General features: G+C 52.2%; 1 protein-coding gene across 1 annotated transcript in view; it reads right to left on the reverse strand.

Annotated features, from left to right (window-relative positions):
* Positions 1-887: 887 nt before the first annotated feature.
* The window catches only part of IGSF21 (immunoglobin superfamily member 21), a 39,439-nt gene continuing 23,235 nt past the window's right edge, over positions 888-17,091 (reverse strand). The window contains exons 3-10 of the mRNA XM_034068354.1: positions 10,872-10,993; positions 6,436-6,554; positions 5,566-5,681; positions 4,846-5,293; positions 1,984-2,069; positions 1,616-1,808; positions 1,477-1,515; positions 888-1,162 (exon numbers count right to left, since the gene is read on the reverse strand). Coding sequence (XP_033924245.1) covers positions 1,089-1,162; positions 1,477-1,515; positions 1,616-1,808; positions 1,984-2,069; positions 4,846-5,293; positions 5,566-5,681; positions 6,436-6,554; positions 10,872-10,993 — 1,197 coding nt within the window. The 3' untranslated portion in view covers positions 888-1,088. The remainder of the gene's footprint in view (positions 1,163-1,476; positions 1,516-1,615; positions 1,809-1,983; positions 2,070-4,845; positions 5,294-5,565; positions 5,682-6,435; positions 6,555-10,871; positions 10,994-17,091) is intronic.

A 17,091-nucleotide genomic window follows, 5' to 3' on the forward strand; every position in this document is an offset into this window, starting at 1 on the left:
TTATGTGTTTCCATGGTGACAATTAGCCAAGAGGGATGGGGAGGGTGGAACAGACCAAATGTGGGTGCTTTAAACTCATGTGGTGCCGGCGCTGCCTGGTGGGGCACATGCTGCCCACTCATGTGTGAGTGCTGACATTTTGGGTTGGGAGCTGCCTGTCACTAGAGATTGAGTGTCCAGCCCAGAACAAGTGATGTGCGTGATGCCTGTCTTCCAGTAAAGCTGATTTGACCTGACCGAGGTCTGGATAATGCTGGTGATCCAAGATTTTGGGCTCCCAGCACCACCGTCTGTGTGCATGTAGGCTGAGTGGGGCTCATCTCCAGCATAGAATCATAGAATAGTTTGGGTTGAAGGGACCTTCAGAGCTCATCCAGTCCAAATCCCTGCACTGAGCAGGGGCATCTTCATCTAGATCATGTTGCCCAGAACTGCATCCAGGCTGGCCCTGAATGTCTCCAGGGATGGGGCATCCAGCACCTCTCTGGGCAACCTGTGCCAGTGCTTCACGACCCTCAGTGTAAAGGATTTCTTCCTCACATCCAGCCTGAATCTCCCTCTTTTAGTTTAAACCCATCACCCCTCATCCTGTCACAACAGGCCCTAAAATGTCTCTCCCCATCTTTCTTATAGGCTCCTTTTAAGAACTGAAAGGCCACAATAAGGTTTCCTGAACAGGCGACTGAACAACCCCAACTCCTTCAGCCTTTCCTCATAGGAGAGGTGCTCTGTTCCCCTGATCATTTCTGTGGCAGTGCAGTGGGAATGGTATAAATGGCTTTTCCATGGGAAATCTGGTCCTTGTCTCATAGAGGACACCCCTTGCAAAGCCTCTGGGTACCCCAAGATGGTTCTGGGTACCCCAGCACAAGGCAAAACATGAAGCACAGCCTTCTACCAGGGGGAAGATTTCTCTTTTTCCTTTTAATTAAATTGTCTGAGGAAGCCAAGACACAGACAGAAAGAGACCGAGACTGTAAAGAGTATAGAAAACCAAAAAGAGAGCAAGAGAACCGATTGATGGAGGTGTAAATGCTGGGTGGAGCTGTACGGAGGAAGAGGAGGAGGAGGAAGAGGCAGGCAAAGCTTCACGTTAGCTCCAGGATCACTGTTAGGGTGAGCGCCAAAACTAGTCTGAAGCCGCAGTGGCCGGTAAGTGAACCTAGGCAGGAGGAGAGAAGGGATGGGAGATTAGGGAGCTGCATCTCACTGCCTGGGTTTGAAGCAGGATGGGGTTACCACGCTTTCTTGGGGGGGGGTCGCCCTCCTAAACCTGGAGATTGTGTGGTCAGGGATGCTGCAGGGAGCATCCGTGGGACCCCTTTTGGTGCAAGGACATCCCTTCCAAAGGCAAGGGCTTGGATAATGCAAGGAGAGATGGCCAAGGGCTTAGGGCCATGCAAGCAGAGATGCTCTGCACGTTTCTTCACTTCATGGGGTGTTTTGGGTCAAAATACCAATGTCCCCACCACTCACCATTGGAGTCCTCTGTTCCTCTGGGAATATTCGGGTTTTCTAATAGGAAAGAAATAGCAGAGATACAATTTTATTGTGTTTATGAGGGGAAATGAGTGAGGATTCGTGGAGAGAGGGGTGACCCCGTTTGCTGCCCTACCAAAAACGATGAGCCGGGTGTGAGTGTCGGTGGAGCCCAGGGGGTTCTGGGCAGTGCAGCGGTACATGGAACCATTGAGCTCGGCTGGAACCCGCTCCAACACCAGCTCCTTGCCATCGTGCTCGGCGCTGCCATCAAGGAGCCGGCTTCCCACCCGTGTCCAGGTGAAGAGGGGCTCAGGGAAGACTTCATTCTGCAGGGAGATGGGTGGAAGGAGTGAGCAAAACCTGTTGGGGTCCAGCTGAAATGCAACCCAAGGCCACCAAGCCAACCCCATAAAGTGCTGGTGTGGATGCAAAGCTGTCCGTTGGCATGGCACTTTCCCCATGGCAATGGGGATGGATGCATGGATGGATGGGAATGCTGACCTGGAAGCCCTGCACCAAGATCCTCACGGTGTCTCCGACACGGGCTCTTGTTGGGGTCATGGTGATCTTTGGGCCCTTCGGAGCAACTGCAAGGGAAGGGGACAAGAAGAGACATCAGCTGAGCACAGCATTCCCAGTGCTGGTGGGTGCCCTTGGCTGGGGTTAACGATGGTTTGATGAATGACTGTGGTGAGGGGTGGCATGGCCTGTGCCAGCCCAGGGCGGGCTGGTGACTTGGTGATGGATGGACAGGCTGGTGGATGTCCAAATGACTGATAGACAGGTAGGCAGGAGGATGAATGGGAAGACTGAGATTGATAGACGACTGTAAGGGGATGCATTGATGGTGAAGGACACATTTCCAAATCATGCCTTTCTCTGCTCGGAAATGGGAGTCAAGAGGGGTCAGGCTGTTTTGAAGCCTTGGAGATGGACACCTCAGGAAAGCAGCCTCAGGACAAGGTGGCCTTGGTAAGTCCTGAACGAGTGCTGTTTGTTAGCATGGGAGATGGCCACAAAGCCTTGCTGGTACCAAATGCCATGCACGGCCCTGTGCAAAGGAGGGGATCCCAACAGGATCAGAATGGGATGGGGCAGCACCAGGAGCTGCCTGGTCTTTGAATGGAAGGGGAAAATGGGCAGAGAGGAGGCTGTGGTTTGCTAAGAGCGTGTATTTCATCCTCTGCATCTTCAAGCACTGCTGTGGATGGGACAGGCTGAGCCTGAACATCACCCCAGCAGCACACAAAGGGACAAACAGCCACCAGATAACACATCAGTCTGTGGTGGTGGACACTGGGTCTTGGAAAGGGCATCCATGGCCCAGAATGGTCTTCATGGACACACACCAGAGACCATGGTTGTGCACCTGGACTGCAATACCCATGCAGGATCCATCCTTCCAGTGCTGGAGCAGGGTGCATGGGCTGTGGGTGCTGCACCGTGCTATGGTTTGTACCAAAAGATAGCTTTCTGTACCAAAGCTAGTGGCTTGTCTTGGTTTCAATGTGGCTTTTATGGGGAATACATATAGTGTTTATATACTATTTATATAGAGAGAGGGGTTTAATGGGAGATCTGCTGTGAGGTTGCCCAAAACCTGGGTGTAGATGGTGGCAATGGGGTGCTCAATAAGGTACCCAGGCTGGAGGCATCTTGGTGCATGAGGAGGGTTGTGGATCTTAGGGGGCATTTTGGGGTGAGCTTTGCTATTACAGGTATTTGAGCTACTGGGGAAGAAGTAGCAAGCCATCAAGGTCTTGGTGTCATGGGGAGCTCCTGAGAGTGGACACCTAAGCCTGATGAGCAGAAGAAGGTGTGATAATGCAGGACTTAGGCTGGTTTTTGACTGGCTGTATACCAGAATAGAGCTTTAATGCTCTGTGGGGAGGAACAGATAATGCAGGGCCCTCTATTATCAAGGGAGCTGCTGCTCCTCCCTGCTGACTGCCAGCCTCTCGTTGACCTCCTCGTTGGCACCAACCTCCCACTAATGGAGGTGGTTGATGAGCCGAAGAGACAGAGCACCAGCACAGAGAGGCTTGTGCACACTGAAGCCTGTGCCAAGGATGGGTGGGAAGCCAACAGGGTGAAGCTCTCCAGGAGATGGTGCATTGCTGCTCATGCAGTGAGCCAAGTGCCCCACTTGGCCAGGACAAAGCCCAGTCTTCCTCACCCAGCTCAAGGGGAGGGAGGCTGGAGCAGCCTGTCCAGGAGGATACCCTGGAGCTTGGCACCCCCAGTGGAGAGCACGCCCAATGGGGAGGCCCTGGCATCAACCCCACTACCCTATGACAGATGGGGTCTCACCAGCCCCACAGGCTCCCTGCATGCAGGGGCCAGCCTGGCCCATCCCCAGCAATCCCCATGGGTTGAGTTGGGTGGTGATGGCCAATAAGGGTCATGGCATGTCCTCAGGTCTCTTGGGACTGAGAATTGATGGATGAAGGTGACATCCCTATGAGGTGAAGGTGTCCCCCCACAACATGACCTCAGTCCAGAGGAGCTCCTCCATCCCATCCCCTCCCATAGGAGGTAACACTAAGGAGCTACCACCTCCCCACCTCCCCTGCAGGCACCCAAGGCAAAGACCCACCAAACACCAGGTCCCCTCAGTACAGCCCCACGTCTAACACCCCCCTCCGTGCTCATCCCTACACCCAGCACAGCCCTGGCTCCCCTCAAAACCAGCCCCTCCTTGTCCCCCCCTGCCCTGGTCCTATGCCTCCCCTTAAGTGCAATATTCCTATATTCCCTTCTCACCAAGGGGGCTTCATTCATCACAGACCACCCCACTCCAAAATCTAGGGCTGTGCCCACATTACCCCTTACCACTGAATCACTGCCTTGCTCTGATATCCCAGGAGCCTCTATTCCTCACTGCCAGCCCCACACATCCCCCCAAACCCTCACTACCTGCATCTAGAGCCCCTTCCCCAGCCCTGTGTCAACACAGCAAACTCCACCCTATAGAACTGAGGTCATGCTCCTCTGTATGGGGCACCCTGAGGCTATGGGGACTTGGGGGGCAGCATCCCCAAAGCCTCTTTCTTTCCCTCCCTATTCACAAGGATATCTGCACCCTATAGACCCCAGACCACCCCTCTACTCATCCCTAACAGGAGCGGGGACAAGCTCTTCTCATTCCCGATGGACCCACACTCCTACTCTGACACCCTGGCATCACCCCCTTTGACCATCATGCAGCCCTATGTGGCACCTTGCTTTGGCCTGCGGGTGTATGAAGATGCCCAAAAGAAAACAGCAATAAAAAGAGGGGAAAAAGTACAAAAAAGGTTCAAAGAAGTGCAAAACCCCCAAGAAACAGCCCCACGGAGCCACCACAGACTGCATGGACCTTACCAAGCGTCACCTCGGACTGCATGGGCATGGAGAGCGCTGGGTGCTTCACCTCGCAGCTGAAGAGTGCCTCATTGTCGATTTGGGGGTTGAGGGTCCAGGTGAGGGTGGCCCGCGCCTCCACCGTCCCATCACTGACGGGTGCATGCGTGTGGCGGAAGTAGTAGATGGGCTCTGCCACGTGCACCCACCGAGGGAATTCCCGGCTCACCACTGTCTCGGGAATGGTTTCGGTGACGGGATCCCGCTCGGCCGCCAGCCCCCTTGGGGGGTCCATTGTGGCTGGGGCTTGCCCAGCTCCCACCTCGCCTTCATCCATCAGGGATTTTGGCACCTTGGTGTCATCCAAGTCGCGGTGAAGGAGGTTACGGGGTGCCCAGTTCCCGGTGCCGACCGGCGGCTCCGGCAGCGGCGTGGCCTCGATGGGTTCCCCGTCCCTCTTGAAGTACACCTGCAAGGGGACAAAAGGGACAGTGAGACCAGTGGGGATGGTCACCACCCCGGACATCCCCACATCCCACCCCTTGGGTGGCTTTGTGTGGAGCTGCTTCCCAAGGTCCCCATGGAAAGATGATGCAGGGTGAGACTGGGGTAGCAGGAAGCTATTTGCCTTATTTTGCCTCCAAAAGCAGCACATATATGTGATATATTTTTAACACACATATGTATATATTTGTGCTAGCTTCACATATACATATGGAAGATAAACCCCCGGGGGCTCACCAGTGGGGCAGGTTTGCCACCAGAGACCACACACACCAGGGTGAAGTTCTGTGCCTGGTAGCGGCTGAAGGGTGCTGGTGTGTCAGCGGCGAGCACCGAGATGGACGTTGGAGGAGCTGCCAGGGAGCAGAGTAGGGGCGTTAGTGAGATGTCCTCAACACCCACACATCTCCATCCTCATCCCCATCCTAGTCCTCATCTCCATTGAATCATGGAATGATTTGGGTTGGAAAGGACCTTAAAGCTCCTCCAGCTCCAACCCCTGCCATGGGCAGGGATCCCTTCCACTGGAGCAGCTGCTCCAAGCCCCTGTGTCCAACCTGGCCTTGAGCACTGCCAGGGATGGGGCAGCCACAGCTTCTCTGGGCACCCTGTGCCAGCGCCTCAGCACCCCCACAGGGAAGAGCTTCTCCCTTATCTCCAACCTGAACTTCCCCTGTTTCAGTCTGAACCCATCACCCCTTGTCCTATCACTGCAGTCCCTGATGAAGAGTCCCTCTCCAGCATCCTTGTAGCCCCCTTCAGACACTGGAAGCTGCTCTGAGGTCTCCATGCAGCTTCTCTTCTCCAGGCTGCCTCCACACAGGAGCTGCTCCAGCCCCTGCGCATCCTTGTGCCCTCCTCTGGACTTGCTCCAACAGCTCCATGTCCTTCTGATGTTGAGGACACCAGAACTGCACACAGTGCTCCAAATGGGGTGTTACAAGAGCAGAGTAGAGGGGCAGGATCACCTCCTTTGACCTGTTGTCCCCATCCTCACCCTCACCCTCATCCCTGGGATGGAAAAATGAACCAAATCCCTGCTGTTCCCCAGTTCTGAGACCCTGCAGTTGTTCCGCTCCATTCCCAACCATCCAGGGCTGCACTCACCCATCACGTTCAGGAACACATTCCCAGAGGCCAGGACCACCTTCTCCCGCGTGGCTCGGTCGTAAATCCCCACATGACACTCGTAGGGACCGTTGTCCGAAATGCGCACCTCAGGGAGGCTGGAGAGGAGATACAGAGCTCACCACCTGCTCCCCCTTCCATCCTGACCTCGTTTTCCCGGGGGATGCAGCGGTCAGCATCCGGATCTCAAGGTGTCGGATGGGGTTGCTTTTTACTGGTGACAGGGATCAATACACTATTAATAACTGCAAAGGCTGCAGGAGAGAGCTTGTAATGTGGTTTAGCAGCTGGAGTTTAGCAGCACTGACAGCTCCTTGGGAGGGGAAGTAATTGCATTATAGAAAGGAGAAGCGTACGGGATCTAAAAGCACCACCAAGAGCAGAATCCCACCAAGCCTGGACATCAAACACCTGTGGAACACTGATGTTAAAGGCTCAACACTGGTCATTACAGACCGCTCGGGCGATGCAATGGCTGTAGCAAAGCATGGCAGATAAAAAGCATCAAACGCTCCAAGCAAAGCCAAGTACACATGGATCGATAGATTATCTAGGGTCTTTACAGAGTTATAAGGAAAACCAGGAGAGGAAGAGATGTGCAAAAGGCTCAGTGCTGCTGGAGGTGGAGATGATCACAGCAGCTGCAAAGGAGCCACTTTGCTGACTAGCAGCATCCCACCTCACCAGTTGCAGCATCATCCCACATCCCTCGCTGGTAGCATCCCACCCCATCAGTCAGCACCATCATCCCACCTTGCTGGCTGGCAGCATCCCACCTCACCAACCAGTAGCACCCCACCTTGCCAGTTGGTAGCATCATCCTACCTTGCCAGCCAGCATTATCCCACCTCAGTGGTCAGCAATATCCCACCACAACAACAAGGATAGGATCAGTTCCCACATGGAGCATCCTTCAACCTACTCTGAGCTTAATCCCCTCCACTTTTCTGGACAAACCGAGGCATGTGCCTCACAGGGCATCCCCATCCTGGGGTAAATCTGGCTCTGGTTTGCTGGATCCTTTCTGGAAGCCTCTGGCTGCCTTCCCATGCCCCATTGTTGCTACATGAGCCCCCCACCAGCACAAACAAGCCCCTGTCGAAGCGAACAGTCACTTGGCAGCTCCTTTTAATGGCCTTGACGCTTTCAACTAAGCCTCCTCCATCTGTTCCAGCCTTTAATTACCCACGCACCGAGCAGGAAATCATCCACAACCTTCGTTAGTGGCTTGCAGGAGCAGTTTTGGTCCCCACCAAGCTGGGGACACCGTGTCCCAGTGGCTGCCAAGGACAAGCCCTTTGTGTGTGTGTGGATTTGGGTGTAAAATGGTCCTAATTGGGTCGGTTTGATGTTTCTGCTACGGGTAAGGACCGGAGGGAGGGGCCTCCCAGCCCTGCAAAGCCAAAATGCTGCCCGTTATGTCCTTTGTGTCCTCTAAACATGCTGGAAATAAGGGGAAAAAAACCTATATAGATATTCATAAAGCAGTGCCTTCCTCGACAAGGGTGGGTTTTTAATCAAAGGAGGGGAAAGGAAATAATCCAGGGTTGGATATCTCTCAGCTTTGCTCTTCACATCTGAGCAGGCGGCGTTCAAAGCTGCTATGAAAAGAGGCAGCCCTGGCAGCCCTCTGCACCGTGCAGATAAGAGCCGCGCCGCTCGGGATAACGCTCCGTGGGACGGCACCGACGTGCCCGTGCCGTTGCAAAGATGAAAAGGAGAGATGAAAATACAGAAGGGTAAAATGAAAGGGAGAGAAAAACTGAGTGGAAAAGGCTGGGAAGCACCTGACCCATCACTAAACCCTTCCTAATAGTGCTCCATTTCTTCACCAGAGCCCAAAATAAGGCAGGACACCTCCCCCCTCCAAATAGAGCATCAAGCCAATGATTCAGAAAACAAGTCTTTTCAGAGCCTCCAAGAAATATCTCCTTTCTCTCCAGGCAACTTGCTGTTTTCCTCTGAAAAAAAAGGCGACTGTGTGAAAAGACTTTTACCATGAACATCCCTGGCTCCACGGATGATTTGCCGGCGCCATGCCGATGATTACCGATGCTTTTAAGTTCTTAGTCCTAGGGCGGTGAAATTTTCTGCTTGCAAATGCTATTAGTTCTACAATATGTGGTGAAAGGGAGGAAAACGGAGGGTTCTGAGCCAAAAAAGGCAGCTGAGGGTGGTGCAATGTGCCATAACCCGGGTGAACATGGCGCGTCCTTGTCCCTTGCTCAAGGGATGCTTGTGATGTCTTGCTCCGTGCGCAGGGGATGTTTTAGTCTGGTTTAATATCCCAGCTTTCCTGCTGCTTCTCTGTTTGAGGAGAGCAATGGCCAAATCCAGCACTGAGTGAAACCACTGGGTTTATGGCAGGAAGCAAGGCTGGTGAGTTAGGGAATGTGTAATCCCTTTGTGAAGCCGCCAACACAAGCTCTAAACAACAATTAGTTGTGTCAGAAATGTGTACAACATCAGCATGAGCTGCTGAGCAGAGCCTGTGCTCCATGGGAAACAAAATAAAGGAGTGGAGCAGCCTCTGAGCATCTCCTGAACATCCTCTTGAGCAACCTATTGCCTGAGCATCCCCTGAGCAAGCCCCTGAGCATCCCCTAACCAACTCCATAGCATCTCCTAACAAGCCTCTGAGCAACCTTTGATTATTGCCTGATCATGCTCTGACCAGGCGCCTGAGCATCCTCTGACCAACCCCACAGCATCTTCTAAGCAAGCCCCTGACCATCTCCTGAACATCCCTTTGGCAACCTATTGCCTGAGCATCCTCTAAGCAAACCCCTGAGCACCTTCTGATCAACCTTACAGCATCTCCTGCTCATCCCCTGACCTTCCTCTGAGCAATCCCTGAGCATCCCCTGAGCAAGCCCCATGGTGCCTCTGAGCATCCTCTGAGAATCCCTGAGTGTCCCTGAGCAAGACCCTGAATATCCTGAATATTCCCTGAATAACCCCTGAACATCCCAAGCTTCTCCTGAGCTTCCCATGAGCAAGCCCTGTGCATCCTCCTGAGCACCCTGAGACTCCCCTGAGCATCTCCTAAGCAACCCCATGTCCTCTCCAGCCCTGCTTTCCTGCTTGTTCTCCTCTTCAGTCACTTTATTCCCATGAAGCCAACCAACACATTTACTCTTCTGTGTAATAAAAAACTACCTCTGAGTGTAATAAAAAAAACCAGACCCCCCCCCTAAAACTCAAATTCCAAGAAATTAGAAGAAATTTCCACTTGTGCACATGCTCATCCAATGGGACCATCCCTGCCAAGCCTTTTCCAACCACACACAGACGTTTGGAGCTGGAAACATCACATCACCTTGAGAAAACAACTGTATTTTCCCCATCAGCCACAGAATTCTTATTACGACGTTGGGAAACATGAGCTATGGAATACGATTGGCAACTTCTCATTTAAAAAGGAAACAAAGAGGTAAGAAGTAATAATTGTGGAAAATAAATACTTCACCCTGGCTTTTTTTACCTTGAATTAAGTCTCCCCCTGACAGTTTTTACCAGATTTGGTTTTCCTTTTATACCATTGGCAATAAAGCAAGAGCATAATTAGTAATAAAGCTGACACCCCTGCAAGTGATTTCGCACTTGGAAGAGAAGCAAAGACAAACTTCCATGCTGCCTGCTTTAAATATAGATAGTGATTTTGTTGTTTTCCTGAACCTCGCTTTTCTGTGCCCATTTTCACCCCTGGAAATCGCCACCAATGTCACCTGTTCCCTAGAGACAAGTAGGAATATTTGGACAATGCTAGGATTTTTGGTGATGGAGCATTAAGGCATGATAATTTCTTAGCAATGCAATGAATCCCTGGGACAGTCTAAGAGGACACATCAAGTATTGACCAAATCATAGAAGGGTTCATGTTGGAAGGGACCTTAAAGCTCATCCAGCTCCAACCCCTGCCACTGGCAGGGACCCCTTCCACTGGAGCAGCTGCTCCAAGCCCCTGTGTCCAACCTGGCCTTGAACACTGCCAGGGATGGGACAGCCACAGCTTCCTTGGATGGCCTGTTTCCATGCCTCACCATTCTCATAGTGAGGAATTTCTCCTTATCTCCAACCTGAACTTCCCCTGTTTCAGTTTGAACCCATGACCCCTTGTCCTATTGCTCCAGTCAGTGATGAAGAGTCCCTCTCCAGCATCCCTGTAGCCCCCTTCAGACACTGGAGGCTGCTCTGAACTTCTGCCCTCCAGGCTGAACAGCCCCAATGTTTTCACCCTGTCTCCATACAGGAGCTGCTCCAGCCCCTGAGCATCCACATGGCCTCCTCTGGTCTTGCTCCAACAGCTCCATGTCCTTCAGTACCTTCACCTACCCCAAAATAGGGCCAGGTTTCTAAAAATAGGCATTAAGAAGCAGCAGCATGCTGGAGAAGGGGATGTCAAGGTGACCTACCGCACAGTGGACTGGTAGACCAGATCCTCCCTCTTCCGATAGTTCTCCATGTGGGAGAAATTGGTGGAGAACATGGCATCGAAGGTGAAGATCTTCTGCTTGATGGTGCCACCATCGGTGACCTGCAAAAGTAAAACCCGGATATGAGATGCCCGAGGTCATGTTTGCAAATGAATGAGCAGCTTCACACCCACTTTTTCATTTGTAATATGTTTTTATTATATTTATCTTTAATTTCTTCACTATTTTTCTTAAACATCAATAAATATTATGTACCTAGTATGAGCTTGCTGAAACCAAAAGCAAATCCAGTGCATTTCCAACCCGTTATCGTGTTGCCAACTCCCATCTCCATCTGCTCAGTGGGGTTGTAATTTTTAAGTGGAAAAAGGCTCCTTTTAGGAGCAGGGAGGACTCATTTCTTCCCTGTGCCCCTCAGTGTCTTCAGATTTATCTCCCCCCCTTCTGAGGAGCAAAATTTAGCACAAAACTAAGGGGGAAAAGGCAGAGGAATGCAATGTGTGTTTGTATATGCACATTTTGAGGCTGTAACAGCTCAGATCGGTCCATCAGAGGGTTAGAATGGTTATTTTTTAACACAAGCCTGGTGTAGAAGAAAGGGATTTGGGGGATTAAACCTCAAACCTGGCATCTCTCAGGGACGAAACCCATTTCACCACCCAGTGTTTCTCTCCCCACTTGGACAAAACTCATCTTTGATTCCAGATTTGATCTTTTTCCCTTTTTTTTATGGCTAAAAGAAAGGGGGAAAAAAACCCAAACTGCTGACACTAAAACCACCTCTTCACATTTATTTGTCAAGGCTGAGGCTTTTATTGCAAAGAAAATACACACTGGCACGGATGTGGGATAAAGAACTGCAAGAAGAATTATCAATGTTGTAAATCTTCGGCCTTGGGAATGAGGGGAAGTTTTCAAGGACACATGTCTGATTTTTCCCTGGCTTTTATTGATGCCCTGGGTTAGGGGGGGGAGAGACCTTGGAGCTGCTCCCGGACTGAGAAGCTCTTAATGGATCATCTCAAAGGGATTATGTTGGGGATGCAACAGAGTGGTTGGTTCAAGGAGGGATACTCAAGGAATGGGGATGGGGAGCAGTGGAGGTGATGCTCGTAGACCAGGAGTCTGCAGCCACAGGAGTTCCCCAGAGCATCTGGACAGATGTGGGCAAAGCCAGGGAGCATCAAGCTACATCCAAGGATGGGAGTGGAAAATGCAGCTCAAAGCATCACTCGTGCCACCCATGGGATCCCTTGTATCCCCCTGAGGATGCACAGTGAGGCAAGATGCTGCAGCCTGCTTGCATCCTTAGGGAATTACAGGCAGTTAATAAGCTCCTGTGGAAAGGCACATATAGAATAGTCTCTCTCCAGGGATTAGACCTACTTTCAGCCTTTTATGTGTGCCCTGGGGTCAATTATTTTGGAGAGCAACTGCATATGAAGTTGGTGAAGCCACAGGGGTGCAGGAGCAGCCAAGCCACTAGGTTAAAAAACACTGGGTTAAAAAAGAAAGACAATTCAGCAGCATGAGCAGCATGCAATGGTGATTGCCCCACATTATGTGCCCACACTGAGGAGTAGGCAGAAAGGGGCACAGGACAAGGAAAAGGCAGGTTTAGGGCAGCAGAGCTGAGCTCAGGCAGCCCAAGGCTGCCTGCTGCATTATGTATAAACCCTAGTAAAAACCTTATTCCTGACAAAACACTAGCAATTGCCACTGCACAGGGAGACATTAACCTCCTGCTCCTTCCTGCTGTCACAGAGGCAGCCCCATCCTGCCTCTTTCCTCTCAAGGGTTATCCGGCCCTTTGCTGTTCCCAAAATACACTGGTACCATTAATATTGCTGGAGCATCCCGCTGGGATGCTCACAGGTCAGGTAAGCATCAGGGAGAGATGGGTGCGGGACCAAGGGGATTGGCGGGGAGGGATTGTGGAGGACAAAGTGATTATAAAGGGATAGGGACTCTGCATAGCACTCAGGGACATGAAGCATCACTAGGCTCCAGCCCTAGGGCTGAATTTACACCCTTTCTCCAAGGAGATGCAACAAGCCCTTGCTGTGGCAAGAGGGAAAATAACCTGAAGGGGCTGTAAGGTGTGAATGCAATGCTTAGTGTGCTTCCAGGGGTTTGCAGCATCCCTAGATCCAAACCCATGTCACCACCACTGGGAGAAACACATCATGCTGGAAAACCCCTCTTCTAGCTGATATCCTTCCTCCTGCCCTGAGCTTGCTGGACCACTCAGTCCTTCCTTGCTCAGAACCATCCAAAACACCACCACCAGCACCCTTGTCTTCAAAAAATACAGAGTAGTTGATTTATTTGCCCAAATCCGGATGGTTTCATCCCAGAATGAGCACTACAACCCGTCTTTACCCCCCAAAGGGCAGCACCCATGCTAGTACCACTAAACCACATGCCTGATCAAACAGGTACTGGGAAGCACAACCCAGGCTCCCCACTGCATCCCTGGAGCCAGAGTGATGCCTGTAGCCAGACGTAATAAAGAACTCAATAAACTGTGCTGATGCTTGTGACCTTCTCTCCCTGCCTGAGCATGAGGAATTAAAAGAGTTCCCCACACTGACATGTAAATGATCATTCCCCAGGTAGATGAATGGCACGAATCAAACCTCTCGCAGTTACCAGCCCAAGATCTCTCCATCAGCAGCTTTGCTCAGATCTTACAGAATATCTCTGCAGCCTTAGAACTCGAGTTTTTTACCCTATAGAAGAGCAGGTTTATAAATCAGAGGCACAACCCACCATAAATGGGGTTGGGTTGAAAATAAGGAGGGGAGTGTGAGTTTTGGGGAGCGAGAGGTAAAAAGCAGCATCCTGATGCCTCCAGCCTGGACCATCTCCAGCATCCCCAAGCCAGCACCCCCAAATCTGGGCTGTCCCAGCAGCACTGTACAGTACAGGAAGCGCTTGCAAAAGCCTCAGCACATTGGGTGTCCTTCACTTGGCTCCTCCATCCTGTCTTCCCCCTCCCCTGGAGCTGATGCTGCTGCAAGTAGTGACTTTATCACTGTCACCAGCAACATTTCCTGCTTGGAGCCACCGAGGGAGACGCCGGCCAGAGCTGTAACGTCTCATTGCTCCTAATGGGCAACGGCAGAGGCAGCCCCCGCAGGGACTGAGCTTTGTCACCATTGATCAGGCAGCTCTGAGAAGTACCACCAACATCTGTAATGCATCGGCTCCTACCTGCCTTGGCCACTGGTTTTGGAGACACCCCCCCAGCCTTTGCCAGGCAGGGCATCATTGTGCAGAGCGAGTGGAGCTACGTGGACTCCCTGAAAACCCCTGTTCTGGGATGGGGAGCACAGGGGTTCAGGGATGCTGAGGCACCGGAGTCTCTCACAGGATTACAGGAACCTGCTGATGGAGATGGAGCCAAAGGTGCTGAGCGCTAGGAAGTGCCAGGTGGTGTTTTTCCACCTGAAGGAGATCCTGCAGTGCCACTCCATGTTCCAGATCGCCCTGGCCTCCTGTGTGACCCATGTAAATCATAGAATGGTTTAGGTTGAATGGGACCGTAAAGATCCTCCAGCTCCAACCCCTGCCACGGGCAGGGACCCCTTCCACTGGAGCAGCTGCTCCAAGCCCCTGTGTCCAACCTGGCCTTGAACACTGCCAGGGATGGGGCAGCCACAGCTTCTCTGGGCACCCTGTGCCAGCGCCTCAGCACCCTCACAGGGAAGAGCTTCTGCCTAAGAGCTCATCTCAGTCTCCCCTCAGGCAGGTTCAAGCCATTCCCCTTGGCCTGTCCCTACAGGCCCTTGTCCCAAGCCCCTCTCCAGCTTTCCTGCAGCCCCTTCAGGCACTGGAGCTGCTCTCAGGTCTCCCCTTCAGGAGCCTTCTCTTGTCCAGGCTGCCCCAGCCCAGCTCTCTCAGCCTGGCTCCAGAGCAGAGCTGCTCCAGCCCTCACAGCATCTCCATGGCCTCCTCTGGCCTCGCTTCAACAGCTCCAGGTCCCTCTTGTACTGCTGCCCCAGAGCTGGAGCAGGGCTGCAGGGGGGGTCTCCACAGAGCACAGCAGAGGGGTAGATAAGTGCTCATGCATTGGTGCTACAGAGAGCAATGCCTGTGCAAGGGTGCTGCAGACAGCAACACCATCCCCATCTCTCTGTTATTTTCCTTCTTGCTAATTAGGCTGAGCACCAAACTCTAATTAATTGAGGTAGAGCAACCCCAGACTCAAGGGCTCCCCTCCACCCCCGGCTCCTCCAGCTGTACATCCCCAGGCCAAACCCCTGGTCCCCACTGGGCAGAGGGATGCTGAGCATAGGATCACTGCTCTCCTCCAGGGAATCCTGCCCAGCCCTCGCCTGCCACCAGAACTGTGCAAAAGACTTTATTGCGATTGCCATCATCCGAGCCCCCGGCTGTGTGTACAGGCTGCTGCCAGATGTCTGTGCAGAGCCACAACAGACACCCTGAGGATTTTCCCTCCCTCTCCCGCTTCCCATTATTTTCCTTTAGAGCTCTGCACTGCTGCAAAAAGTCATTTCCTCCCTGCCCATCCCTCGCTGCAGCGTGGCACTGACCATACTAATCAGGTCTCAGTGTGACCCCCAAGATGCCAGAGAACAGCTTGACAGCTCCATGTCTTCCTGGACTCATTACAAGGATGCCACAGCCCTTGTCCTCTGCACAAGGGGTTTTCGATGCTCGCCTGATGCACAACGGGTCCAGACCCGTGTTTGCACATGTTCTCAGCCGCATCGCACCTTCTGGAGATTACTTCAGCATGGAGGGGGTGGGTGAATATTAATTATCACCTCTGCAGATGGTGCATGTTCTTGTTTGGGCTGTGAAAAAGCCCCCTTTGCTCATCCCAGGTCTCCTTCAGTCCTTGCATTAAGCAATCTAAAGCAGCGGCTCATGCTGAGACCTGAGGAAGAAGTTGTCTGTTTCTGCCACTTCTGTTTGCTGCCCCTCAGCAATGGGGCTCCCATGCTGGAGAGAGGGTTTGGGGGTGCTAGTTCGCAGCAATGGTGCCTCTCAGTGGGGTTTTACCTGCCTCACCCATGGTAAGAATCTGGTTTACACCTCACAGCCTTTAGCCTCGGTGTGCATGAACCTCAATGGGTTATGCACCCACCCCATGGGTTATGCACCCATTCTATGGGTTATGCATCCACCCTGAAAGGTTATATGCACCCACCCCATGGGTTATACACCCATTCCATGGGTTATACACCCACCCTGATGGGTTGTGTACACACTCTATGGGCTATGGATGCACCCCATGGGCTATGGATGCATCCCATGGGTTATACATGCACCCTGACAGGCTGTGCATGCTCTCAACAAGCTATGCATGCACACTGATGGGTTGGAGATACATGCATCCCATAACCTGATGGGTTATGCATGCATCCCCATGTGTTGTGTATGCTCCCAGCAGGTTATGCATGCTCCTGACAGGTTACACACACACTTCATGGGGTATGCATGCTCCCCAGTGGGTTAAGCATTTACCCCATGGTTCTGCCTGCTTCCAACTCGTTATTATGCATGCACCCCAATGGGTTATGAAGGTACTCCATGAGTTATGGAAGCACCTCATGAGTCATGGATGTGCCCTATGATTTATGGATGCACACCATGCTGTGCTCCCCTTTCTGCTTTCCCTCCTTCCCCAACCCAGTGTGTGCCTCTGGAGCCACTCTGCATCCTTAAGCTCACGGAGCTCACTCTGCTCTCTGTAAAACAAGACATGTGAAAGGGAAAGGGGAGGCCCTGAGGGTCCCCCACACCATGATCCAGAGCCTCAGTGTGCTCACAGAGATGCTGTGAGGATGATTTACAAATGGTAGGAATAGAATTGCACAGCCCCAGCATCTCCACCTGGCTCACACGAGACCATCCATGACCTGCCCACAGTGGTTTGGGCTGCAAAAGTCCATGTGCAAGACAGGATGGGGGGAAAAAGGGGAAAAAAAACCCAAAATTGGGAGGGAATTTGGGAAATCCTGAGATGCTCGATGAGAAAAATCACTTTCTGAATGCAGGAAGCTCCCTGGGAAAGGGGAAAAAGGGAAGGGGAGGTAAAAACTGGGAAGAAAAGGGGATTTGTGATGATAAAAATGAAAGCTATGTGATTTTTTTCCCTTCTCACTCTCTCTGTGGTTACTCACAGTGTAATTTGCTCAGCCACCCCAGTGCATCGTCCTCTCGCCAA

The sequence above is a fragment of the Melopsittacus undulatus genome, chromosome 12 (assembly GCF_012275295.1).
Source record: "Melopsittacus undulatus isolate bMelUnd1 chromosome 12, bMelUnd1.mat.Z, whole genome shotgun sequence".
In the NCBI taxonomy this organism is placed as follows: domain Eukaryota; kingdom Metazoa; phylum Chordata; class Aves; order Psittaciformes; family Psittaculidae; genus Melopsittacus; species Melopsittacus undulatus.